General features: G+C 36.3%; 1 protein-coding gene across 1 annotated transcript in view; it reads right to left on the bottom strand.

Moving 5' to 3' along the window:
- The window catches only part of GRM3 (glutamate metabotropic receptor 3), a 262,140-nt gene that overhangs the window by 22,367 nt on the left and 211,904 nt on the right, over positions 1-27,869 (bottom strand). Inside the window, exon 4 of the mRNA XM_052000358.1 lies at positions 7,724-8,790. Within this exon, the coding sequence (XP_051856318.1) occupies positions 7,724-8,790 (1,067 nt within the window). The remainder of the gene's footprint in view (positions 1-7,723; positions 8,791-27,869) is intronic.

The following is a 27,869-nucleotide window of genomic DNA, read 5'->3' as shown; positions in this document are numbered from 1 at the left end:
GTCAAAGTTTCTAGAGATTAAACAGTCATTCTTCACTCATTCTCTTCCATGGGTTTCACTTAGTTTTTTGCTTTCAGAGTGATCTGACCTCCCTTGTCACTTTATTCAATATCACTGACAGTAGTTCCTAATTCTTTCCCCTTTTATCTCTTAAGGCATCCCTCAAGGCTCTTTGTACAACTTGCTTTTTTTTTTCCTTCTGTGCTATTATCTGGATAATGGCCCATCGATCTCTCTATTTGCTCCCCATAGGTATGCTGGCAACATTCAAATTAGGACTAACATACATCTCTGAGATGGGACCTTCAAGAGGACTGTTCCTGAATTTTAACCTTTAGTGTAATGAAGTAGGGATTATGAATTCCATGGGAATCCCTGCTTTCTGGCAAGGAAAAATAAGTTTCTGGGTCACAGGATACCTTAGTAAACACCAAGTATTTATCCTTTCAGTTAGTGATTTCATTCATTCATAAGATAGGATAAGAACTATATTTGTGATTTTATTCATATTGAGAACTCCCAAATGAAGAAACTATCAATGCATGTTGACACATTTTCTGAAACTTCAAATTTTAGAGTTTTCCCTAGATAACTGAGAAGCTATGTCTTGCTTATAGTCATACCATAAATATGTGTCAGAGATAGAACTTCAATCCAGATCTTTCTGGGCCTAGGCTGATTTTCTATCCTCTGTGCCACATTGCATTTGTTAAGTGTAGGGGCAACACGGTGACACAATGAACAGAATACCAGGCCTGGAGTAAGGAAGACTCATCTTCCTGATTTCATATGTGATCTCAGACCCTTACTAACTAGCTGTGTGACTCTAGGCAAGTCCCTTCTATACTTTGGTTTCCTCATCTGTAAAATGAGCTGAAAGGAATGGTAAATCAGTCTAGTAATGGTAAATGGTAAATCTTTGTAAGGAAAACCAGTCATGAAGAGTCAGATACGACTGAAAAATGACTGAACAATTACAAAACTATATACAGAATATTGCTCTGATTTTAGAGAAATAAACAATTTTTCCTGTACTAATGAAGTTTATAACTTAGTATACTTATGGCCAGTTAGAGCTGATGAAGTCCTTAAACATCAATCTCCTTATTTTGCAGATGAAGAAATGATGAGGATTATGAAGTGAGAGAATTGATGACAGTGAATTGAGCACTAAGCTTAGAGTCAGGAGGACCTCATTTCGAAACTAACCTCAGACACTTAGAAGTCTTGTAATACTAAGTAAATTGCTTTCTAACAAGGTAAAGTAGGTTTCTGGGTTACAAGATTCATAAGTAAAGATCAACTATTTATCCTTTCAGTTATGGATTTCATTCATTCATTCATTTATATGATAAAATAATAACTGTAATGTGATTTTTATTGATGGTGAGAACTTCCAGATGAAGAAACTCTAGCTACCAATTCACGTCTTCAACTACCAAATAGAGATTTGGTACCAATTTTTTTGGTAGCAAATTAAAAAAAAATCTTACAAGGTTGTTGTGAGGATTAAATGTAAAGGATTAAATTTAAATATTTGGGCATTTAGAGACAGATCACCATGGAACGGAACCGATGCTTAATTGCTTGTTCCCTTCCCCTTCCCCAAGATCACATAAGAAAATAGTCTAGTCTGTTCTTCTGATTAGGAATCCACTTTCTTTTTACTATACTTTTCCAATAGGGAGATGAGACAAACGTAGGTAACTATAATGTGGAATATTATATAACAAGTATATTTTGTTGTTGAATAGTTTTTCAGTCATATCCAATTATTTGTAACCTCTTGTAGGATTTTCGTGGCAAATATACTAGAGTGGTTTGATATTTCCTTCTCCAGCTCATTTTACAGATGAGGAAATGAGGGTTAAGTGATTTAGCCAGGATCACACAGCTAGGAGGTGTCTGGGGTCATATTTGAACTCAGATGTTCCTGATTGTAGTGCTCCATTTAACTGCCCAATAAGTATGTTAGAGAGGCATAAAACAAATCCCTATATGAGGTTTTGAGCAAAGTCATTCCCAACTTGGGGGGAAAGGAAGGTTTTGTTAGCTAGGGGGCTTAGATAGACCACCAACCTTGGAGGTAGAAAGAACTGAATTTAAATCCTATCTCACATTTAGTAGGTGCAGACTTTGGGCAAATCACTTCAGCTTCTCATTCTCATTTAGACTAAAAAGTTGTAGATCTCACCTTGCATTTTTGGAGGCATATAATGTATATTATATGTTATATTGTTATATAATATAACAAATACACATAACATATATAACATGACAAATTCTCCCTCATCCTTTAAAAATCTTGATGCTGATAAATTCTCAATCTATCATTCTAGATGTGTTCTTCCTTTAATATCCAAATGACTAGGGAAAAAAATCATCTATAGTCATCACCTACTTGACAATCATAGTAGGCAGCAGTGACCAGAGCTTTGTCTCAGGACATCAGTTTCCATGAGACATATACTCTCTGTTATGAGTCTCCAAGTAGTTACACTTTGCTATTTTATATAATTAGCTCCCTCCTCTATATGGATCAGCTGGCCCATATCCTTAGGGGCCTCTTACCATAGAATCATTCTCCTGAGTCTGTCTACCTGTTACTATTAGTTGGCTATTTCCCATTGCCACTTCCCAAGAGGTTGGGATATTGAATAGTATTGGTCACATACATTAGTATGGAAGCTCTCATGGGGATAACCTGAATTCATGGTGGATTGTCATCTGCAATACACCTTCTCTCCCCAAATAAAATTTGTCCTGGACACAAGAATTCTTAATTATGGGAAGGTGGATTTAATCTCTTGCAGTCTGATTTCTGATCTCACCACTTGATTGAAATTATTCTCTCCAAGGAAGGCTGCCAACCTTTTGAGAAAACCATTGTATATGGAGGAGCAGTGAAGGCTCAAAACAAGGGTATCCTGGAGACAGCTGAAACTGTCTCATCAGAGCCAAATTTGAAATTTTTAGTGTTAACTTTTATACCATAGAAATCAGGAAGTCCTGCATATACATCAGGGTTTGATTTATTATTTTGGTTATTGTCTAGGCTTGAAGTGGTATAGAAAATATTAATAAAGCAAATTGTATTGAGTGATTTTTCCCCCCCTCTTGGAGAGCTGATTGTTAAATATTTACTAGAATATCACCAGCACAGAATGATTTGTTCTATTGGTTGCCTTTACTAATTTTTCTTTTTTTAATTAAGTTAAACTTCCCAACCATTTATACATATGCCTCAGAACTTTTCCTGGCATTTTTCCAGGGCTCAGATTTTTCTACCAGAAAAATACCCCTTGGCTTCCCTGTTTGATTTATGCTACTCTAAAACAAACAATGAAAAGGCAATTCATGTTTTATATTTTTAAAAGAGAATTGCTAAAGGAGTTTATTTCCTTATGGCATTATTTGTTTTCTTTCTAAGGAATCTTCTGTTGGGTAGTGACTCTTTTGGGGGATAACCATTTTAAACCTCTGTATTCAGAGTTCAAACTAATAACCACTGCAATTATTTGTAGTCCCAAACTCCCAAATCACTCCTGCTGATGATGGTTCCATAAATATTCCTTTAAAAGGAGGAATAAAATATACTCAGAGAGACTGAGTTAGAAGGCAGGGTAAAGATTCTTTCTAGAAGGGGGGAGGGGCACATGAACCAAGGTAACCCTCATTGATCTCTACCAATGAGGAGAGAGTTCCATATGAATGGGCTTTGGGACTTGGGTTGCACAAAGTTCTATAGTTCTCCGCTTTAATTAAGAGAAAATAAATCGATACATTACTTAATTGTTCCTATAACCTGAGCTTTTTTGAACTTGTTCCCATAATATCTCATTTTTCTTTTATCCCTTTGGACTGTGATTTTATGGGATCTCCCTCTCCTAGGAGCTCAGCACTTGCTCTGCAATTTATAGTCTTTGAGAATTGCCTAAGGGCAATTAGAGGTTAGTCATTTGTCCAAGAAGTTGTTACTCAAGCCAGTATGAAGTAGGAGCCATGCTTGAACTCATGACTTCATGATTCTAGAATTGGCTCTATCAAGCTACCTCAAAATCTTGTTTTAACATTTTCAAAGAGTTACAGAGATTGTTACACTTTTATAGACTAAGGTAATTTTTCTAATTCATGTTCAGCTTTCCTAATTTTTCTTGTTCATGTTGCCAAGTACCCAACATTTCAAATTATTCTGAATGACCTGTTAGGTAGACTAAATATATTGAATTGTGTCAGTGATTGCTTGGTTGACAGTATTTCAATTGTTTTGGGATGTTTTCTCTAGTCAAACTTGTTTCAGGTTTTATGCATTTATTTATGGGAGCTGCCAATGTACAAATGTTTTTTGTGAGAAAAATGACTTTCTCTCTTAAATTAATCAAAAAGCATCGAATTAGGTTTTTTCACTCCCTCCTATTTCCTCATTCATAGATCAACCCCTGTAGGCTATTCAGGCAATCTTCCCAACTGGGAAAACTTAGATCTGATAAAAAAATAAAGAAATTCTAGTTTGTATGACTTGCCCATTGCATTTTAGTCAGATAGGTCTTAATGGAAGTTAAATTTTCCCTTTTGTTTAGATTGCCTCACTGAGGTAGACTGGGAAGACACAAATCTCTTTCTCTAAAACTGAGTGATCAGTCATGTCCCTCAGAACTTCATTAGAATAAACCCACCTCTTATTATAATATTCATTCTCTCATTATTTGTTAACTAATCCGTTAACACTGATTCCCACTCTTCCAAGGAAATATAAGCATTGAGTGGGTTTCATAAGGGATCTTTGGTTTAGGAGACACAGCCAAATGACCCTTTTGTTAATTATTTACTAGCATAATTGATAAAATTATTAACTAGAAACTGTATCTCTTGAAATTTTATACATCCAAGGGATATACCAGCATGATAAATAGGAGCACTGAATTTGGCATATAGTTGTTACACCAAGTTTATTAAATCTTTGGTTAAGGTTAAACAAATCATCTTGGATAATGACTCTAGAAATTCATGGCCAGTAGTAACTTATGAGAATAACAATTCTTGGATCAAGATGTTCAGGGCAATTTAGGAAATCTCTCTAGAACAACTGAGGAATGTGTTTAACATATTGAAAACTCAGAATGCATGAAAGTGCTGTTATAAGAGGGAAATTGGACTGAGGTCTCCACATTTTAATTACATTATGTAAAAAAAAAGTAATATAAGCAATGGCGTTATCAACTATACTTGATTTCTTTCTATCATGTATGGGTTAGAATAATTGCTATTCTTTTTTTAGTGGGAACATTTCATCAACATGAGGGAACTCTGCATGTAGAAATTTCTTCCACCAATACAGTTATACATCTTATCTGTAAATTATAGGCTCAGAACATTGTCTAGGATTTAGATGAAAACAAACATACACATAATTGCATAAGTCATAAAACTTAATTTCAGTCTTTCTAACTAAAAGACCTGCCCTCTAACCACTGTCTCTTTGTTAAATTTAAGAAGCATATTCTAAGATGATTGGATCAAAGATTTAGATTGGGAAGTGACTCTAGAAGCCATTTTGGCTGTATAGATGATACCTACTTTGTGTTGTCTCTTCCTGTTAATTAGAATGATAGTAATTGTGATAATAATGGAGACAGCTAGGTGTCCTATTGAGTACTGGGCTTGGAGTCAGAAAAGGCTGAATTCAAATCCAGCCTCAGACACTAACTAGTTGTATGATTCTGGGCAAGCCACTTAACTTATGTTTGCCTTAATCCACTGGAGAAGGAAATGATCAGTTATTCCAGTTTTCTTGCCAAGAAAGTTCCATGTATATTATGTTCCATGGGATCATGAAATGTCAGGTAGTTGAACAAGTTAATATTAATAATCAATCATAATAATGACATTTATGTGTCACTTTAAAATTTGCAAAGAGCTTTAGAAATGCTCTCTCATTTGAGCTTCACTAGAACTGATGGGAAGGAGATTCTATTATCATCCCCATTGAACAGACAAGGAAACTGAGACAAAAAAGAGGTTGTGACTTCAGAAGATAAGTGGTCAGGTTTTCCTTACTCCAGGTTTTGCCCTCTCAATATGCTGTGCTGTCTTGACAAAGGAGACTATCTTATTTGATTTTTGTATTCTTGAAAACAATAAGCACCCACTCAAAGCCTTTCATTCATTCATTTATCTAGTCTAATCTTTTACCAAGGGAATCTCTGGTTCAGGAAGTTAAGTGACTTAGTCAGGGTCACACAACTCATACATTTCAGAGATAGGGCTTGAACCCAAAGCTTGTGATTCCAGAGCCAATGATCTTTCCATTATATTATAGTGAATTAAGGGAAAATACCTCAAATCCATTTACCTTAGAATGTTATAAAATATTTTGATGTATTTTTGTCTTCCTACTGTTGGGTAAAAAGATGATTAGGGGCTGAGCCAGAGAAACTGCCATTAGAGCCAATTCACTGGGGCTTTAAAATGTTCCCCTCTTTGGGGGGCTGAGCTTGCCTAGTACAATACTCTACATAAGAGACATTTATGTAAAGGGCTGAAACTCTTGAGTTGATGCACTGAGGTTCCATGACCCACCGAGCACTTAAGGCTAATTACTGATTGGACAATACTCTATTAGCATATGCTTAGAAAATGGCCCTTCCCACTATTCTGTGCTGGCTCTATAATTGGTGTGTACAAAGAATTGTAGGAGGGACTAAGGGGTGGAGTAAGATTAGCCAGAGTCACTTTTGGCCAGAAGAGGAAAGGTCATGGAGATTCTCTGTCCATCCAATTCACTTCTACTCCTAAAGACCAAGAATAAAGACAAAGGACTTTTGCTTATCCTGACTCTGGCTGATTCTAAGGTATCCAGGGTGCTAACTTGATCTTCACACATTTACATACAAATATTTCTTGAACTGAACTGCATTGAGGGAAGTAGAAAAGTATTTTCTAGGAGTAAATTCATAAATCCAAATATATCCACCAAGGCTTTAAAGAGGATAGAAGAGATAAATTGACTTTGGGTATATTTTAGGGAATAATAAAGTACATCTGAATACCAAGGGATGGTATTCAGGATGCTTACTATTTCTAAAATGTTATTACAAGCATCTTTTAGTTTAAAGCCAAAGCATTGTGACAGACCTGTGATAGACCACTGTCTCTTGTGTTAAATTTAAGAAGCACATTCTAGGGTCATTGGATCAAAGATTTAGATTTGGAAGCAACCTCAGAGGCCATTCTGGCTCTATAGATGATAGCTACTGTGTGTTGTTTCCTCCTATTAATTATAATAATAATAATAGCAATAATAATGGAGGCAGCTAGGTGGTTCCTACAGAGCTTCTATTGAGTACTAGGCTTGGAGTCAGCAAAGGCTGAATTCAAATTCAGCCTGAGACACTTACTAGGTGTGTGATCTGGGCAAGCCACATATCTTCTGTTTGCCTTAATCCACCAGAGAAAGAAATGATCAATTATTCCAGTATCCTTGCCAAAACAGCCACACTTCCTTGGAGCAATTGCTCCAAGCTTTACTGCTGCTCTGGGCATGCCATGTTTTTATGGAAAGGACTCTAACGCTTGCCAGGATAGGGCTCATTGCGACATTTATTAGAAAGACTTTTTGCTGGAAGATATAAATGAGGGATGCTATCTGTAAGGTGTTGACTTAATTCAGCACTAGTAGGTAAAGAAAATGTTAAAAGAGGCAGAAAAGGAATGAAAGACTTACTCTGTAGTCACTTGATGTCACATAGAATATCGGGAGAAAGGCCAGCCAGATGATACAAGTGGTGTACATGGTAAAACCAATGAACTTAGCTTCATTGAAGTTCTCGGGGCATTTCCGCGTTTTGAAGGCATAAACAGTACATAAGATCACCAGGATCACATCGTAGGAAAGTGAAATCAGCATACTGGAATCCTTCACATTGCATTTTAAGATCACTGTTTCCCGCTTCTCTGGTAGGGTATACCTGCGCGTGCCTGGAGCCTCCAGGATGAGCCACACAGACACCACTACAATCTGTACCAGGATCAGACTCAGGCAGATGAAGACCTGAGAGCTCGGGCTGATGAATTTTGGCCTCTGAGCACCATTCTTGACTCCATTAAATATGCGGGCAATGCAGTTTGTCTTCGTCAGTAGAGCTGCGTAACACACTGCGAAGGAGCTGCCCAACCCCAGGCGTCGGAGAGTGCAGATAACGGGTGACGGCTTAGCGATAAAAAAGAATGTCATGCAATAAGAAAGACCAACACCAAAGAGTAAGATGTAGCAGAGCTCCCTTCCTGATGCTTTGACCAAAGGGGTGTTGTTGTGCTTGATAAAGACTGTCACGACCATACAGGTGCACATAAAACCCAAGCATGCAATTGTGACAGGACCTATGGCCCAAGCATCTTCCCACTTGATGTAGTCTTCAGGGAGGTCATAACAGCTGGACAGGTCTGGGGTGGGCCACTGCCCAGGTCCACAGTCCACACAGGTGAACTCATCAGCCAAGTACTCAAAAGGCTCACAGGGAATACAGATCCAGCAGCAGACATCCCCTGGTTGCATATTCTTCATTTCGTTGGGAGCACAAGGATCACTGCACTGGGAGGTGGGGATCACACTTCGGGACCAGTGGATTGAGTTGACATCCAATGACAAAGTTTCAGCCCAGTGACCAACTTTCAGATAGGAGTATTTGCCACCAATATACTGGAAATTGAATACATTGTATCTACCCATTCCATCTCCATAAGTGTCAAATTTGACAATGCTATCTATTCCTTTGTTTGGATTGAATGGTGCTGTGAAATAAAAATTGAAAGAGAAAAGAATATGGTTTAGATGTATTCAAGTTTTTATTTTTTAACTCAACCACTCATTCAGAAGACTTTATGTAAGTTAGCATACTGATTCTAAGACTAAAGCATTTAATCAATTATATGTTGAAAGTATTAGTCTAAAAGATAGGGCCATTCCAATCAAATTAACAAATTTATTCTGTTTCCTTAGCATATATGGTTCATTGACTTACCAGTATACATGATCCATTTTCTCTCTCCTTCTCTCCCTCCTTCTCTCTATCCCTCTTTCCTCCTCTTCCTTTCCCTCTCTCTCTCCCGACTTCTCTTTCTCCCTGTCTCTCCCAATCTCTTTCTGTCTCCCTCCTGCTTTCCCTTTCTCCTTCCTCCTGTCTCCTTCCTCTTGTCTCCCTCCTCCTTTCCCTCTCCCACTTTATCACCAGGATAATGTAAGCTTCTTGAGGGAAGGGGCTATTTTATTTGGTATTCATATCTGTGGGATAAGCATAGTGCCAGGCTTATAATATACATTTAAGTTCTTGTGGATATCTGTGTGTGTTTTGAAGTAGCTCAAAAGAATATAAGATGCACAAATTTAAAGAATACATGTCCAGGTGTTCACATGGACTATTTGTGCCCAACCTATGATAACATTCTAAGCTCATATTGTTTTGACCAACCACAGTTGGACATGTTGTATTTTGACTAACAGTGATAACATTTTTTTGTCCTCTTTGAGGACAAAGGACAATAATCAACCAACCAATCGATATGTTCTTCTGGAATGAATGCATAAATGAATAAATAATTAAAAAAAGATTTCTGACTAAACCTGCTTCTTAATTCTGAGAAGAATTCTTCTCTCATCTCCATCATCCATTTCTTGCTCTGGAAAGTCATTCTGATTTTGGTTGTGGATTTGGAGTCAAAAACAGTACAAACCCTGGTTATGCCATTTAATAGCTTTGGGGTGGTGAACAAATGAGATAACCTTACTGAGCCTTTTGCTTGTAGAAAAGGGAAAGCATATTATACTTCACTTCACAGAATAGCTGCGAGGATGGGACTTCAAAACTTTAAAGAATTACACAAATAGCAGTTATCATTTTGGTGGGTATTATTATTGTAATTAAATAATTATTAATATTTCTCTAGAGGTAGCTTGATATAGTGGATAGGGTGGACCTGGGATAAAAACTTGCCTCTGATATATATGGTCTGATTGGTTGTGGGCAAATCACTTAATTTCTCAATCTCTCTGGACAGTTCTTTAATGTTAATGAATCTCAGAGCAAGTCCTGACCTGCATTGGCAGAGGGAGTGTCCTCCCTTAGTGTCTCTTGTACCAGTGAAAACACACAGGTGTGAGCTTTCCTTCTCTCTATTCTTTTCTTCCTCCCCCATTTGTTGCCCATCCTTTTGCATCCCTTTCTTTTCCTTCCTTCTTTCCTTCCTTCCTTCCTTCCTTCCTTCCTTCCTTCCTTCCTTCCTTCCTTCCTTCCTTCCTTCCTTCCTTCCTTCCTTCCTTCCTTCCTTCCTTCCTTCTTCCCACCTGTAGGTAAGGGTATGATGTCCTATCTGGAAGAAGGAAGGAGAGGTTGGTAAGCCGTGATGTAGATGTCTCATTTTGCAGACTAAGCATGGAGATGGGACCAAAAGTTAATATCAAAATGTCAAAAAGAGAACACAAATACTGTTACTTTCATACATTTTAAGGCCCTCTCTTGGTTTGTGAGTAGTAGGAGACCAGTGGCCAGATTTAATCTCTCCAATTTCCAGGAGGCAATTGTAAAGTGAATTTAAAGTAGGGGCAAGCTTGTTCCCTGGGTTTTCTTTTGAAAAACTGGAAAACCCTCATGGTTCCTTTACATGCATTGATTTTCCTCATGCATTTGAAAGAGTTAAAACCTGAAAATCAGAACTTTGATTCTCCAAGTGATCAGCCATATATTACTTTAGATTGCCAAAGCCTTCAAGAATTTCTTCCTTTTCCTCAAGATGAAGTTAATCAAGGAAGCATGTAGGTATTTCTCTCTCTCTCTCTCTCTCTCTCTCTCTCTCTGTGTGTGTGTGTGTGTTCAGGAGAAGTTACAGGACAGGCAGTTCTAATTGCCAGGAGAAGGAAAGCAGGATTTACTACTCAGTGATATGTATTATTATTTTGCCTAAAGCAGCTCTGTCACTTCAGAAATGAAAATCCTTCTCCCATCTCCTGGGATTATACAAGCATCAAGGCTTCATTTTCAAAAGTAGCTTCCTCTGAACTCTGGTGAAGACTTCTGGTGAGGACTTCTCAGTTTGGCTCATTATCCCGTTAGTTTTGATGCCTTGTTTTGAAAAAAGATTCATTTGAAAAGATTTTGAGTCAGAGCAAAAAGGACAGACGTGACAAATCTTCCTAGAAACATGGATAGAAATGAGGTATCTGTGTCTTGAGTATATAGCATCCCAAAAATTTCAGTGTTGTTCTGTGTTTAACTTCAGAAATATAAGTGCTACAAACTTTAAAAAATTATTAAAAGGTTAATTATACAAATTTAAATTAGTAACATATTTTTTTTAAAAAATTCAATACAATCATTATCTTGTGCCATTTTTAGCTATGGTTGATTTTTAAACTTGTAAAACTTTGCACAGATGGTGCTCAGCGAGTAAGAAAATCACACTTAGAATCCTAGCCTTAAGGTCACATAAAGAATGAAGTTTTGATACATATATGATCTTTCTGATGTGACCCCAGAAGAAAAAGATGTATAAACATAGATCAGGTGACTTAGCTAAGTAGAGGAATTTCCTCAACTAATCCTCTGAGAAAATGTTACCCAGAAATTTACAAAGTTATGAAGGATAATTGACTATCCCATCTTGTTAAAGTTAAAATTTTATTATTCATAGTTCACAAAGATAAATGAGAGAAATTTTAGAGTAAATTTAAAAATATGACCTCTCAAATAGGATTTTTGGGGTAAGTTTGTAGCAGTTATAATTCTGAAATGATAAAAAACTTAAAAACTATACTAAGACATATGAGACACCTTGTAGTATTGTTTGGGGGGTGGGGTGGGATAAGCCTTTATAAAGAGCTTACTATATGCCAGGAATTGTGTTAAGGGCTTTACAAATATCTCCTTTAATGTTCATGACAACTCTGTGAGGTAAATGTTAATATTATCCCTGCCTTTTTTTTTTACACTTGAGTAAACAGAACCAGAATCTATGACAGGCTCAGCATCACACAGCTAGTAAATGTTTGAGGCTGGATTTGAACTTAGGTATTCTTGACTTGAGGCCCAGTGCTCTATCTACTGTCCCATTTAGGTGACTCTACATGAGCCTGCCTGTTTGGGAGGCAGCTTGACTCTTTGGAGGGAGTATAGGAATTATATAGTCCACTAGCCCTGGCTTTGAATTCTACTTCTGATAGTTGTAATCTTTGTAATCTTGGATAATTTATTGCTTTTGCCTCAGTTTCTTCATCTGTAAAAAAAAAGAATAATAATATCAGGGATATCTAGCTTAGAGGATGTTATAAGGCTAAAAGAATGGGGATGTAAAAATAAATAATAAAGGTTAATGACAAGGAAGAATTGAACAGAACTTTATTTTTCCCTCTCTTTAGTAAAGAAAAAATGTCACTTTTTAGAGTCTGACTACAATATGGCACTATTTTATCAGTTCTTTAGTAAGTGCACTGGAAAGAATAATAGACTAAAAGCCTTGACTTTAGCTCTAATTCTGTCTTTGACACCTAGTAGATGGGTGACTATGGATAAAGCATATGACTTCTCAGAGATGTTTTTTGGGGATGTTTTTGGATGGCATCAATGAATTTACTTCAGGTAAGGATCCTCCTTTCCCAATGAAGAAATAATGGTGAAATAATAAATCGTGTCCAAGAAAACCCCAAGTGGGATCACAAAGAGTCTGACGTGACTGAAAAAATTACAGAAAACTAGATTTTGGGGACAATTTGTAGTGCCTTTAGTATCTCTCACACAGGTGTTTTATTTTTTGGTAAGGCAGTAGCAAGCAGTAAGTGACTTGCCAAGGGTCACACAACTAATAAATGTTAAGTATCTGAGACCAGATTAGAATTAATGTCTTCATCACTCCAGAAGGACTCTTCACTATGCCACCTAGCTGCTCCCATGTTGTTTTTTAAGGTGTCAAATGAAAAAAAGACATATAAAGTGCTCTGTGACTACTGTTATTATTGTAGGTCAGTTATTACCTTGATCACATTTCATTATTCATAAATACTAATGGATATTTTAGAAGCCACTAACATCTACTTGGTTTCACTTTTATGTCACCCATGTATTTCCCAAATACATTGAATCTATTAATTTTTTTTACATTGAAACAATTTTATAAGGAATCCTTGGAAGAAGATGAATAGCTTTTGATAGCTGGGTCAGTAGAGGAAACAAGATAAAATAGTGTTTCTTTTAAAAGACCCTGGGAAAGGTTATGGGTTAAAGGGAGCTTCAACACTATAAGCTTCAGGGAATAAAGTCTTCCCCAAACATCTGAGAGCAAGCTGATTTGAGGATGGAACCAATTTAAAATACTGAACTCTTGACTGGCTGCAATTAATTTACCTACTGATTATGAACAGAATCACGAAAGCATTTCTTACTAGCTATTTATCACCTGAGCTTAACAGTTGGGGCTCGGTGACACTTAGACATTCCCAGGTGCTCAGTCTCATGTATGAAAAATGCTCCATAAGTACAAAAGCTGCATTAAAAAAAACCCTGAGTTTTAAGGTGAAGGAATATTTCAAAAAGCATCACTTCGCAGAGTGTTTATGGTTTTAGAAAAGGACTATCAAGATCTTCTTTGGCTTCCCTGAAAAATCAATATGTTAATGATTCATACATATTCACCTTATTGCTTTTCTCTCATTTGTGTCATTGTTGAGATACTCCAGCATGCAAATATGCTGTTATTAGCTTGGCAGATAGAAGGAGAAAAAACTGAAAGGAGTTTCTTTCATCCTCAATTTAAGGGGTGTGTATTCGTTTCAACCCTGGTGGGTTCAGTCTAACTTCTGCAGGCTTTATTTTCTCTGGAATTCATTTTCTTCTGGTTCAAATTGTCATGATCTTCTATCTGATTCTTTTGAGTTGAAAACTCTAAGAGAGTACCCTGAAAATTTGAAAGGGTCTAACTTCAGGGGTCCTCAAACTTTTTAAATAGGGGGCCAGTTCACTGTCCCTCAGACTGCTGGAGGGCCGGACTATAGTAAAGACAAAACTTTGTTTTGTGGGCCTTTAAATAAAGAAACTTCATAGCTCTGGGTGAGGGGGATAATCGTCCTCAGCTGCTGCATCTGGCCCGCGGGCCGTAGGTTGAGGACCCCTTTAGACTCTAAAGGAATCTAATGTTCTTTAGTTCCTATAATTTCCTATAATTGTATTGCATCCCTAAATTCATCAGTAAGCTTTTTCCTTTCTCCTTTATCTCCTCTAACTTGCTGTGTCTTTCATGTTATACCCCTACAAAAATAAACTTTGTTGTTTAGTTGTATCTGACTCTTTGTGATTCCATAAACTATAGTGTCAATTAGATTTTCTTGAAAAAGATACTAGAGTGGACTGTCATTTCCTTCTCCAGTAGATTAAGGCAAACTTTCCCACGATCACTCATCTAGTGTCTGAAACTAGATGAACTCATGTCTTCTGACTTCAGGTCATTCTATCTCTTAACCCACTTAGCTGCATTATTCATGAAGCTTTTTTCAGTCCCCTATTGCTTGTTCTCTCCTCAATTACCTTGTATTAATTCATCTATATCAATGTACACAATGCTTTCATTAGGGAGGGGCAGGGGCCCTTTTATTTTTCTTTTTATCCCTAATGTCTAGCATAGTTTGAAGTACACAGTGGGTGCTTAACAGATGCCTATTTATTGGCTGTTCTCATATATCAAGTTCCATCTCCCTAAATATAGCTCTGCTATGGAACTGTCTTAATTTTTATTAATTTTTTAGAAAGTCACTTAAACCACCTAAATCTTCTGTCCACATTTCTCTGGAATTAACTATAATATACCTACATTATTAAACATGGGTAAAAATAGTCACTAAGGTATGAGAGCATTTTCAGAAGACCACTTTGCTTCTTGTGATTAATTGTAGGTGTATTTACAGGACATTATTCACAATAAATAATGTTGTTGCCAAAAAGTTCGTAGAGGATGCAGTTGGACTATATTACAGGATTGTGGGAAAATAAATCTAGTGTTAGAAGGGGTGTTAGATATCATCTAGTTCTTGATTTTATAGCTGAGGAAATTGAGATTCAGGGAATTTAAGGGATCTAAGCCCTAGAGTTAAGCTTGAAAGTTGAAACTCAAGTCCTTTCTTGTTATAATGGTACTATTGGTACCAAAATGCTAGAATATAGGAAAAGAAGGAAAGGAAACATTTAAGAAGTCAATAAGATTATTCCCTCCATCTCTCCCCCTCTTTTCTCAGAGTCCCCAAAGCAATATTTCATTTTCCTGCTTACTCCACTGAAGTGCATCCATCCTTATACAAAAAGGATGTACTCCAAGCCATCTGGATAACAAATTCTAATGTTGCCATTTTCGAACAGTTGACAATTTAAAGTGAGATGGCATGTTGTTTTAGGAATGGGCCATGACATTGAAATCTATGGAGTAAGATTTGGAAGAAGATTCTTCTGGCACAAGCAATCAATTCAAGTGTATTTTGAATATTTTTCACATGCAATCCTGGCAGTTTTGTCTTTAATCTAAATTGATTTCCAGAAGAGCACTGGCTGGCATGTTAAGGATACTAATTTCTTAAGTCACTCCTTCTAGTTTTGGTTTCTTGAGAAAAGGGGAAAAAAACTCTTTGAGAGTGAGAAAGGTAGGCTCTCATCCTAATACTTGAAAAGCTCAGCTATTACTCTTAAGAAAATAGATCAATTATGCAAAACTCCTTAAGCTTCACTAGATGGTGCTGCAAAAGCTTCCAAACTGTTCTGAAAAAATGCCACTTAGTTGTCATGTTTTTCCCCCCTAAGAAATGTAGTACAGCAGGTGGTAAAACTTGAGATAACATCTCAGGTTTAGCGTCTATACAGATGAAGAGACACATACTTACGAGGCAAAGTTTTAAGACTCGTAGCTTCTCTTCAATGTCAGAAACTGAACTCATCTAGCTTTTAGTGATATGAACTGTTTTGAATTAAATTTAAACTCTATATTGGGGACCTTTTCCCACTGACAGATAAATCTGTTTCTCACATTCACAGCCCACTTCTAAGAAGCCTAATGGATGGAGTATTGCATCTAGAATCAAGAAAACTTTAGTTTGAATTCTTTTTCAAGCTATGTGAACCCATGAGTCCAGGTTTCCTCAGATACAATGTAGAATAGGATTCTGGCCTGAAGTCAAGAAGACTCATCTTCCTGAGTTCAAATCTGATCTCAGACACATACTGGGAAAAATCACTTAATCCTATCTGCCTCAGTTACCTCATCTGTAAAATGCCCTAGAGAAGGAAATAGCGAACCAAACCAGTATCTTTGCCAAGAAAACCTCAAATGGGGTCATCAAGAGACAGAAATGACTGATCAGTATCACATCAAAAATCTCATATTTGTGGTATTAAAAGCCTGGTACTTCTTATCTATGTGACCATGAAAAAGTTACAACCTCTCTGGACCTCAAGCTCTTTCTATGACTTGAATCTTGAATATTCCACTAATTACAGAATCTCAGAGTTGCAAGGGAGCTTAGAGTCCATCTATTCCGATCTATACCTGAAAAAAGGATCTGCTTTGCAGCATGCTTAAGAGTTGATCATCAAATCTTTTGTTAATGACTTCAAATATAGAAGAACCCAGTCTCTATCTGAGGTAGCCCATTCTACTATTGGAAACTCAAATTTTTGGGAAGATGTTCCTGATTGCTAGTAGACCTAAAGTTGTCTCTCTTCAATTTCAACTCATCATTTCCCGATCCATGCCTTAGTCCCCACTCTCTCTTTCCATTGGAAGTTTCTCCTGGAATCTCTATTATTAGGAATTTTTTGTATTTCACCATAAATCTCATTCCATTGCTTTTTAGCTCCCACTTTTGTATTGTCTTCTACTTTTAGAAGATAAGTTCCTGGAGGGCAGGGAATTTTGTAGTCCCTGGCATATGCTAAGCCCTTAATAAATACATATTGATTTGACTCTGGGATCAAGCAGGATCTTCCATGTGACGATCCTTAAAGTTTTTGCAGGTGGTTATCTTATTCCCAAAGTCTTTTCTTCTTTAAACAATAATGTTCCCATATCTTTCAGACAATATGCCATGAATTTAAGGTCCTTACTATCCTTCTCTGGACACTCAAGTTATCAATGTTTTTCCTAAAATACAGTATCCAGAATTGTGAGTGTAATACTCCAGATGTGTTTGACCATAGCAGAGTATAGTGATATCTCTTGAATACCTGAAAACTACTGCTTCTTCTAACGCTGCCAAATTGTTTTAGCTTTTCTAGCTCCTATATCACACCATTAACATGTTGAGACTGTAGTTCAATGACATCCCTTGTTCTTTTTTGATATTATCAGCTTTTTTAGTTATTCCTCCCCCATCTTCAACTTGTGAACTTGATTTTTGAACTGAAGTGTCAAGATTTGACATCTCATTACATTACATTTCTTCTTATTTGTCAAAAAATCTTTTTAGAATCTTTTCTGTCATCCAATATATGAGCTCTGTGTCTCTGCAGATTTGATAAGCTTTCCATCTATGCCTTTATCAAAATCATGGACAAAAGTAGTAAATGGTTCAGGGCCAAGCACAAATGTCCAGAGCAAACCAAGGGATCCTTCTGGGCAAATTGATATTGAACCATTAATGGCTACTCTTTGAGTGTGACCATACCACTATTCTGAATCCATTTAGCTGTCTAGCCCATATTTCTCTATTTTCATTCACAAACAACATGATACTTTGTCAAATCACTTTTTAAAAATTTAGGTAAATGAGATATTAGCTAAATAGATTTATTTAAATTTTATCATTTCTACATCCTATGATAAACTTGAACCTGCTCTGAAAATGGAATTTATAATAATAGCACAACTTTTGACAGGTTTTTAAAAAAAGAATCACTTTATTTCCCTCTCAAATTGGAACCCCCCAAAATGGACATTTCAGGTAATAGCAAACCATGGAGAAAGGGAAGTTTCATGAGAAATCAGGAGTACCTTGGGATGCTCTTCAAATAACATGCAGGTGGCTCAGAATAAGCTTTTAATTAAAATGTTTGGATACCTCTCATGAGGGCAAGTTTTGAACACCAAGAATTTTTTTGAAGTATCAAAATAAAGGGAAAAATAAAATCTCAAGTACAGGAATGTTTGTGGAAAGGTCTCAAAAATTGTTTCATTCCAAGAACAGAATTTAAAAATATGAAGTCCCTTTCTTACTTATTTTGTCCCTACTTTGATGTGTACTTATCTAAAGATGAATCAGTTATAGATTCTTGGTTCCTAGAATGCCATGTTAGTACTTGCATTAACAAAGGACATTAATTTGGGATTGAAGTGCAAACAGTTCATAGAAGCTATTCTTTGTGTGTGTGTGTGTGTGTGTGCCTCCCTCCCCCACCCCCTTTTTGAAGTTGCAGTGGGAAAGTTCCATGTTAAGCTTTATGAGATCTTCCCTTCAAGAACATTTTTAGGATTTGTATGGCACTTTTGACAACCTACAGTGACTTTCTGAACTTTTATCTTGAAGATCCCTTGATAATATCAGTGTTAAGAAATAATGTCATTGATTATTTATAGTATCGGCTTGCTTTTAAAGCTATACCTATGGCTTTGCAGGTGTTCCCAGCCTCCAAACTCACTCATCCTTTTCCTCCCCCCCTCCACTGCCCATCCTTTTCAACTTTTCAACCCAGTTTTTCCTTACACACTCTTTGTCACTCAAATAGCCTTTATTGTTGGATTTTTCCTCTCTTTGGAAATAGCAGTCAGCCCAGTTGGGTGTCTCCCTATTGTCAATCACTTCCCAGTGAAGAAGAAAATTCCTGTCTTTAGATACAATAAGTGACATGTAGCATTCTTTGTAGATTGGAACCCATGGAGACAATAATGATTCAGTGGAGAGTTAACTGTGACTGACTATGGGAATTTTCACAAATATGCGTAGCTACTCTTGGATTATCTCCAGAACGAATATTAGCAGCCAGAGAGGCTGTTTGGCTTGATAACTCTCATCAAAAGGTTTCGATTCCTTGTGGGGATGGAAATTGTGGGTGCTGTAGTCAGAGGGAAAGCTGGCTTAGCATAGCAAAACATTATGCAGGATAATGAATTCAGATCCCACTTCCCACACTTATTATCGGTGTGATCTTGGTCAAGACAGATTTCCTTGGTCCTCAGTTTCTCTTTTTATAAAATGAATAGAATAGAGATCCTTGTTTATGTGTATGTATATTTTTAATGGAATTTCATTAAATTGTAGAAAATAAGTAAAAAAAGAGAAAAAAGTATCACCAAAGAAAAGCTGAATAGAACCCCATGTTCATGATTTTTTAAAAAAGAACCTCCAAACTTCCATTCGCATTGCCTTTTCTCTGTTATATTAAAACCCTAAATATTACAGAAATGTGCTACCTTGAGTGACAGCTGGAAAGTGAAACTCTATTTGTACAGAAAGTGAAACTGGCTGAAAAAAAATCCCATTCAGTAGAGAAATAATAAGTCAACAGATCAAACTATGAAAAGCACATTTAGAAGGGGAAAAAAAGCCATAGCAAGATTAATCACTGTAGGAGCTTAATCACACTAAGAGAGGAAGAATATTCAAAATAGGATTTTTCCACTTTCAGCAAACAATGTCCCTCCTCCCTTTATAAAAAGGAGCAGAGTGGAAATTTCATTCAGTTTCTAAGGTTGGACTTTCTGAAGATAAGCAGACTGGCTTAGAATTGAATAAACTGCCATTTCAATAGATGAGGCCAAATTAATTTCCATTCTGTATTTTCTTGCTGTGGAGATATATGGAATGGGGAGTTTTCTTTTAGCTTTTCTGGAGTATCATGTCAAGGGAACACAGGGAATATAAATTACCCCTCCCAAACCCTACCATTCTATTGTTAACCTGTCATCTACTTTCTAAAGTATCGTACCACAGCAGAATTCTTTGTCTTTACAGACGAGGGCTAATTTACAGAATTTTATAATTGAAAGTGACCTTGAAACGTCATGCCATTCATTCCCCTCTCTTTGATTTATTCTTTCTTTGTGTATATATATAAATGCATATATGTTATCCTCTCTAATAAGAGGTTTAGCTCCTTGGAGGCAGGGGTTGTTAATTTTTTAAAATGTGCATCCCTACCATCTAGCACAGTGCTTGGCACATATTAGACCCAAAATAAATGCTTGCTGATTGATTCATAAAAGGTCATAAACCTGCATGAATTCTTGTCATAATAAAGAACAGAGTTAAAATAACCTGAATGGAATATAGTGGCTTTTTTCTCTTCTTTTCTTAATTTACACTTGTCATATTGATATTTTGCATGTCTTTTCGTATAAATGGTATGGCCGTCACAGATTAAATTCTTTTGTTGTGGAAAATGTTCATGAAAATTAATTGATTCTGGGATCATTTCAACTCAGATGACCCAGACATCCTAATATCATATTTGAATCAAGAACAAAGGATGAGAGGATAGCTAGACGGCACAGTGGACAGAGCATCATCCTTGGAGTTCAAATCCAGTTTCAGACACTTAACATTTACCAGGTGTGTGACCCTTGACCAGTCATTTTACCCTAACTGCCTTGCAAAAAAAAGAACATGTATGAGAAAGACTTCAATATGTACATAATCCTATATCACAGAGTAGGTTTTTAGGCAAAACTGCTTCCTTGTCAAACTTATTAGTTACCTATGTGTGCATGAGTTCTCTATTCTGTTTACTTCCCCCTTATAGTATTACCCTGACAATGTGAACAGAAGCCTGACACTGGAATAAGGATTCCTATGTGAAAATTTTGCCTCTGACACATAACCAATTCTATATCCACAAAGAATTCTTTAAACAGGTATTCATAATTTGTGAATGCACATGGGTGTGTGTATATAGATTTTTGGCATTCTAGGGAAGCCTACCAGCTTAGAATGTTTTTTTTTTAAAAGTCAAAACTGAAGGAAATGTTAATTTTCAGCTAGAGGTTAGTGTAAACAAAGATGTATTATTTTTTTCCTAGCCAAGTCCACTAATATCCTGAAATTTGTTCTCAAAACTTTCCATGGACTAAGATTGAGAAATCCTTCCCTAAGATGTTAAACTTAAAACATAAGTTGCTGATCTATCATGATGAAGAAAAAGTTCACACTGGAAATTTCTAATATAGCTAAAATTTCAAGACTCAACAAAAATTTCTTTTTACCCTAAAATCATGAGAGAATTATGAAAACAACTTAGTCTTGGTGTCTAGCCACCCCAGTCTTAGAATTTTAAAAAAATCTTTGAGAAGCTGACCATAAATGTGTCAATCCGTATGTATGTCATCATCAGAATTAGTTCTATACTAAAGTATTAAATTGGCAAAGTTTTTGTTCAGCACTACCAGCCTACTCTTTTTGTTCTTTCTTGCCTTTAAGCAGGCAGTCAGTTAATAAAAAATTAATAAGGGCCTACTGTGTGCCAGGAGCTCTGCTGTGCTAAGCACTAGGGAAATAAAAGACAGCCAAAAACAGTCATTGTTCTCAGGGATCTCACAGTTTAATGGGGAAAGTAACATAAGAGACAACTATCCACAAACAAGAGACAGAAAGAGACACAGAGAAACAGAGACAAAGAGAGAGACAGAGACACCCTGGGAGTGGGAAAGAGGGCAATTGGAGAAAGGGAGGCAGGGGAAGGGAGGAAGGAAAGAGAGGAGGGAGAGTGAGATAGACAGAGAGAGAGGATAAATTGGAGATAATCAATAGATAGTAGGTGTTAGCATTAAGGGGATCAGCAAAGGCTTCTTACAGAAGATGAGATTTTAGCTGGGACTTAAAAGAAACCGGGAAACCAGAAGATAGAGATAAAGAGAACAATTTATACGATAACAATACTGAAAAAACAAACAACTTTGAAAGCTGTAAGAAATATGATCAATACAATGATGATTCAAGGACAAATGATGAAACATGCTCTCTATTATGGAGAGGTGATAGATTTAGGGTGAAGAATAAGACATATCTATTTTTGTATACAACTATTGAGGGAATTTGTTTTGCTTGACTACACATATTTGTTATAAGACTCCTCCCTGCCCCCATGGGATGGGAACATAAAAGGAAATAAATAAATTTCTGCTCAATTTTAAAAAATAGAAGTAGGTAGTGGTGGTGGTAGGAAAGGGCTATAGATGTGAAATGTTGCATGCATTTTCAATTAGGTCATTGTATTATTAGTTTTATTTAAATGTTTTACATCTTCCTTTGCCCTCAATCAAGGCACACAATAACCACGTTTTCTTCTCAATCCATTAGGGACCTGCAACATTCTCATTTTACAGACAAGGAAATTGAGGTACAGGAAAGTTGAGCCTTGCCCAAGATTGCACACACATAATAAGAAACAGAAGCAGAATATGAACTGAGGTTCTCAGAAGGCACAGTATTAGCTTTTTCCAATTTCTCATAGCACTTCTCCTTAAGAGGTTGCTTTTTTTCCCAGGAGTCTGCATTTTCAAAGAGAACAATGGGAGAGGACCATGATTATGAAAGCTATGATCAAGGATAAGTCCATTGCTTAGATACATCCGCATATGAAAAATAAGGAGTATGACTCCAGTGGTAGAGGAAGCAATGATTTTACTCTCCAGATAGTCAAATCAGGGCCACTGGGCAGGCACCGGATTAAAATATAATTGGGAAGTATTTAATAAAATGAAGGAAAAGAGAATAAAACATAGATAATGTTAATTTGTAGTTTTCTAAATTAATATGTAACCCATAGGGATTTCTATATATGATTTGGTGGTACCCAATTTCTGTTTGAGTTTCACACCACTGCATTAGATTGTTTTTTCTCTAAGTGTCTTTTGGCAGTAGGGATTGAAATCTTCTTCTGAGGAGATGAAAGTTCTAGTAGCCATGACTTTAGAGAACAAGGCTGTTGAAAATGTGGCTTTTTTTTCTTTGTTTGTTTTCTGATTTATGACTGGATCTCTATTATAAAAGAGCTATGAGAGGCTTCTGGCTTTGAATTAAAAGAGAATGACATAGTTGTTCCAAGAGTTGAATCCAGAAAATGGAAGCAGAGCACTGTCTGGTGGCCTTGAGTCTAGCAAGAGACTGCACATCTAGCATAATCCAAGGAACATCTGGCAGAGACTTCCTGCATGTTTAATGGAGTGACATATGGCAGAGATCAGTCTTGAGAAGCCCTGGCAGGAGTAGTGACATGACAGTACAAGAAGAAATCAGCAACCCTCAACAGGAGAGATATTTTTCCCCTTAGCTTTAAAGCCCTGGACACATGTCCTCTATGGGGATATCTCTTCACATATGTGACCTCTTGTCAATATGCTCCCTGTGTGAAGGTTTCCCTCTTAGCAACTCCCTATGTGATTCTACTGCACCCACTTATGGTATAAGTATCTATGAGAGAGTCTATGCAGTGGCTTTTCCTGAGTTGAAACCTGGCTTCAGACATTTACTGGCTGTGTGACCCTAGATAAGTGCTCTGTTTGCCTCAGTTTCCTCATCTGTAAAATGAGCTGAAAAAGGAAATGGCAAAGCACTCTAATATATTTGCTAGTAAAACCCCAAATGGGATCATTAAGAGTTAGACAAGACTGAAGTGGCTGAACAACTAACAAAAATACCAAGGTAAGGATTTGTAAGGTAAACTGTGGTTTTGTGTGGTTGTAGCCCCAGAGCATATCTTGAATCTGGGATAAAATTAGCTTGGTGATTTGCCCTCTAAATTGATGGGGTGCCCTCACGCACTACACATGAATCATTGATAGTCGAATATTAAATATTGCTATTGCTGAAAGGCATGTTGTTAGTGGGTGGTAGGTTTTGAAGGAAGAAAGGTCTTTTCTGTGATCCTACAATCACAACACATAGAATGACTATAAAGTAAACACAAATGCAAAGCTTTGCTTGATTAACATCCTTGCAAGAGATAAAGCTACAAGTAAGAAGAGTAAGGAATGATTTAAAAGATTTAGGATTTTCATTTCTTTGGCGGTTAGATAATATAGCAGATAGAACACTAACCTGGGAGTCAAAAAGTTCAAATTCAATCTCTTTAGTTCTTCCCTGCTGTGTGACTTAACTTCTGTTTGCTTCTGTACCTTCCAAGGTTGTTGTGAATCTCAAATGAATAATATTTGTAGACACTTAGTACAATGCCTGACATATCACAGATGTTATATAAATGCTATTCATTGCTGTTTGTGATTTGTAGTATAATTTTTGGAAGCGACTTGGTGCAGTGGAAAGACCCTTGGATTTGGACTCAGAGGCCCTGGATACAAATTTGGCTCTGCAATTCACCTGTGGGAGGTTGTGAAAAATGCAGTCTCTCTGAGCCTTAGTTTGCTTATCTCTAAAATGGGATTTGGACTGGGTGGTTAAGCCAGATGGCCTCTAAATTCCTTTCACCATCTAAATCTGTGATCCTTTGATCTAACTAGAGAGACCAGGGAACATCTTCAGTCTTTACTCACTGTGCCAGTTCAGGGTCATGTCTAGTTGACCTGATCTATATCTGGCCACTGCACCCAGATGGCTCTGGAGGAACAAGTGAGAGTGGTGACTTTGCACAAAATCCCCTCATTTAAATACAATTCACTTGCATGTCATGACCTCCCTGAAGTCAAGGACCTCTTTGAAAAAAAGGAGAAACAACAACATTGTACCAGTAAAAGTTAGCATGGCAAGTAGAATCTGGTTTGCTGAATGAGCTTTTGGGGATAGTTCAAGGGAGGTAGGAAAAGTGTGAGTGAATATGAAGGCATAAGAAAGAAATTAGATCAGGGTGCTGAATGCTTTCAATAATAATAGTTAATATTTGCATAAAAGCTGAAGCTTTTAAGAGCTTAAAATACTATACAATTATTCTTACCTATATTGGGCCTGTCAGGTCCAAGTTTGTGATTTCATTGATATATAGAACTCAGTGTGGAAACTACTTCCATTGATATATGTATTGACAACTCATCTGAAATTTATAGTTCTGGAGCTAATATAATAAAAAAATTACAATTTAACCTAACTAATTTTTTTATTCAATGCCATCTCAGTTATTAAAAATTATTCCTGAGTTAGAAAAAATAATAAAGTTCATTTGGAAAACAAAAAGTTAGTAATTTCAAGATACCAGGGGAAAAAGATATAAAGGAAGTATCAGCATCAGTATTAGAACTTAAACTATATTATAAGGCAAAAATAAAATTGAGCATAAAATAGATCATTTCAATTATTTTAAATTAAATTTTTCTTTTATAAATACAGCATATTGTAGCCAAGAATAAAAGGAATACAGAAAATTGAGGGGGGAAACTCTCATAGACAATCTCTTAGATAGGATATGATTTCATTGGAATATTGCTGTGGTATAGGAAACAGTGATCTAGTTGATTGGAAAAAAAAACATAGAGAAACTTGGACCCATGAAGGAAGATGTAATCCACTTACAGAGAAGGAGGATTACAAGTGGAAATATGCACAGTATTGCGTATTTATGAGTAAAAAATGTGTATATATATGTATATTTTAATAGATATCTACATACACACACATATATAAATCTACATTTAATTGTAGCCTTCATTAGGGTAGGCAGTAAGGAAAAGAGGAGGGGAGAACAATAAAGTAAAATGTGCAAAGCAGAGAACAAAAGAAAACCTACAAAGAAGCAAAAAACAATCTGGGCAGCTTTGAAAATAATGTGTTGTATTTATTATACAGGTTTTCTTGAAATGAAAATTGATTGTTTTATATTGATTCTTCTTTTATGTTCTGCTATGTACATGGCAATGTTCTTCCCTCCCCCCTTTCTTGTTTTGTATTTAACTTTAAAATGAATAAAAATTCTCTCCCCCCAAGGGGAAAAAAAAGTAGAGTTTTGGAGATTTGTCTGGAAGTACTAGAAAGTTAAAGACCTTCTTTAAAACTACATGATTAGTATGTGACAGAGGGAAGACTTTAACATATTTTTTCCTACTTCTAAGACCAACTGGCTATAGGCAATATCATATCCTTTTTTCATGCCCATGTTGAAAGGCAGGATAAGTAGCAACAACAGGGTTTGCAGGGAGGAATTATTCAGGAGAAATATTTAGGGAAATTGTGATGTGTTAAACTTTTTCTCAAATGACTCGTGTCCTAAACTATCTTAAAGCAATATTACACAATCAGTTGGCCTTAGATAATCATCATATTTCAAAATTGCCAAGTTTTCATCTAAAAAACAGCAGATTCTTTTCTTTAATGTCTGCCATCTGCATATGTAATGGGCATGTCATTTAGTCCTTTAGACAAGTCATTGATAAAAAACAATCCAGATACCTGAATTACTCCTCTGGAGTTTTCCTGCCATGTTGACATTAAATCATTAACAATTATTTTGAGTCCAGTCATCCAACAAGTTTTGAATCTGTCTAATTGTATCATCATTGTCTAGCCATAGCTTTAATATAAAAAATTCCTTAGGTTGTTGATTGCATTTGTTGTAGAACTATGTTGCCTACACATTTGTGACTCAAGGAATTTATTTGCAGTACAAAAACTACATGTGTTACTCTTCAATTAAACAATCTATCCCAGTGAATATGAATTAACTTGATTATAAGGATGACTTATTGGATGTTGCTTCTTTTCCACTTCTGATATGCACACAAATTGCTCACGAGTATTACAATTATGATATAACAAACACAAATACTTGCCCCACTTCTACACTTGCTCTGGTTCATGAAAATCATGGGTCAGAAAGAGGAGGTAGTTGATACATTGTAGACTAGTGTCACTATTACCCTTCTGGTCCTGTTTAAGAAGTTGTAGGAATGGAGTTATGATAACCACAGAAATCTTTTGAAGATATTCAAAACAAAGGAGATCAACATGGGAGATATTTTCTTTGGGTAAATGTGACAAACTCTCTAAGCCTGGAATTAGGAGATAGTGTGGTATTCTTTGTATATGTGTGTATGTGTATGTGATGAGTGTGTGCATGTTTTTTTTCCTCCATAGATTTTCTCTTTTATATATACTCTAGAGGAGGCAAAGCTGCTCAGTTCTTAATTTAATCCTGTTTTCTCTGCCAAAAGAATTACTCTTCCACTGGAAATGACTGAACAAAAATGGCAGTTGACACTAGAGATAATGAGATATGGAGAGCAACTAGTTGTCTTTGATAAATACTAGTTTCCTAGCCTGAATGAACTAAATACTTAGGGACTAAAAGAATTCGACAGATAGAATTTTTGAATTACTATCAGTGATATTTGAAAGATCTTGGGAAACAGGAAAGGTTCCACAATATGGGAGATCAGTAAATGTCCTGATTTTCAAAAAAAAAAGTTTGCCAACTATAAGCCAATGAATTTGACTTTAGTTTTCAAGAAAACCCTGAAATGGATCATTAAAAGAATGGTTGATGAACACCGAGAAAGAAAATCTGTGGTTACAAGGAACTATTGTGACTCCGTCAAAAATAGGTCAGGACTTGACTTCATTTCCTCATTTTGATAAGGATACTAAATTGTTAGTTTACGGTATGCCAGAGATATAGTTAACTCAATCTTTTTAAAGAATTTGATAGTGTATCTCATACTATCATAGTAGAAAGAATGGAGACATATTACTAGATACGATGATATAGTCAAGTAGATTCAGAACTTGTTGATGACTGGACTTTTGAATTATTATTAATGGTTCAATGTCAACATGGCAGGAAGACTTCAGTGGAATAGTCTTGGATATGGGATATTTATCATTTTTATCAGTGATTTGGATGAAGGAATAGATAACATGTCTATCGTATAATTAGATGACATAAAACTGAAAAGGGATAGATAAAACATTAAATGACAAG

This window comes from Antechinus flavipes, chromosome 5 (assembly GCF_016432865.1).
Source record: "Antechinus flavipes isolate AdamAnt ecotype Samford, QLD, Australia chromosome 5, AdamAnt_v2, whole genome shotgun sequence".
In the NCBI taxonomy this organism is placed as follows: Eukaryota; Metazoa; Chordata; class Mammalia; order Dasyuromorphia; family Dasyuridae; genus Antechinus; species Antechinus flavipes.
This window is presented reverse-complemented; position numbering and strand designations above follow the sequence as displayed.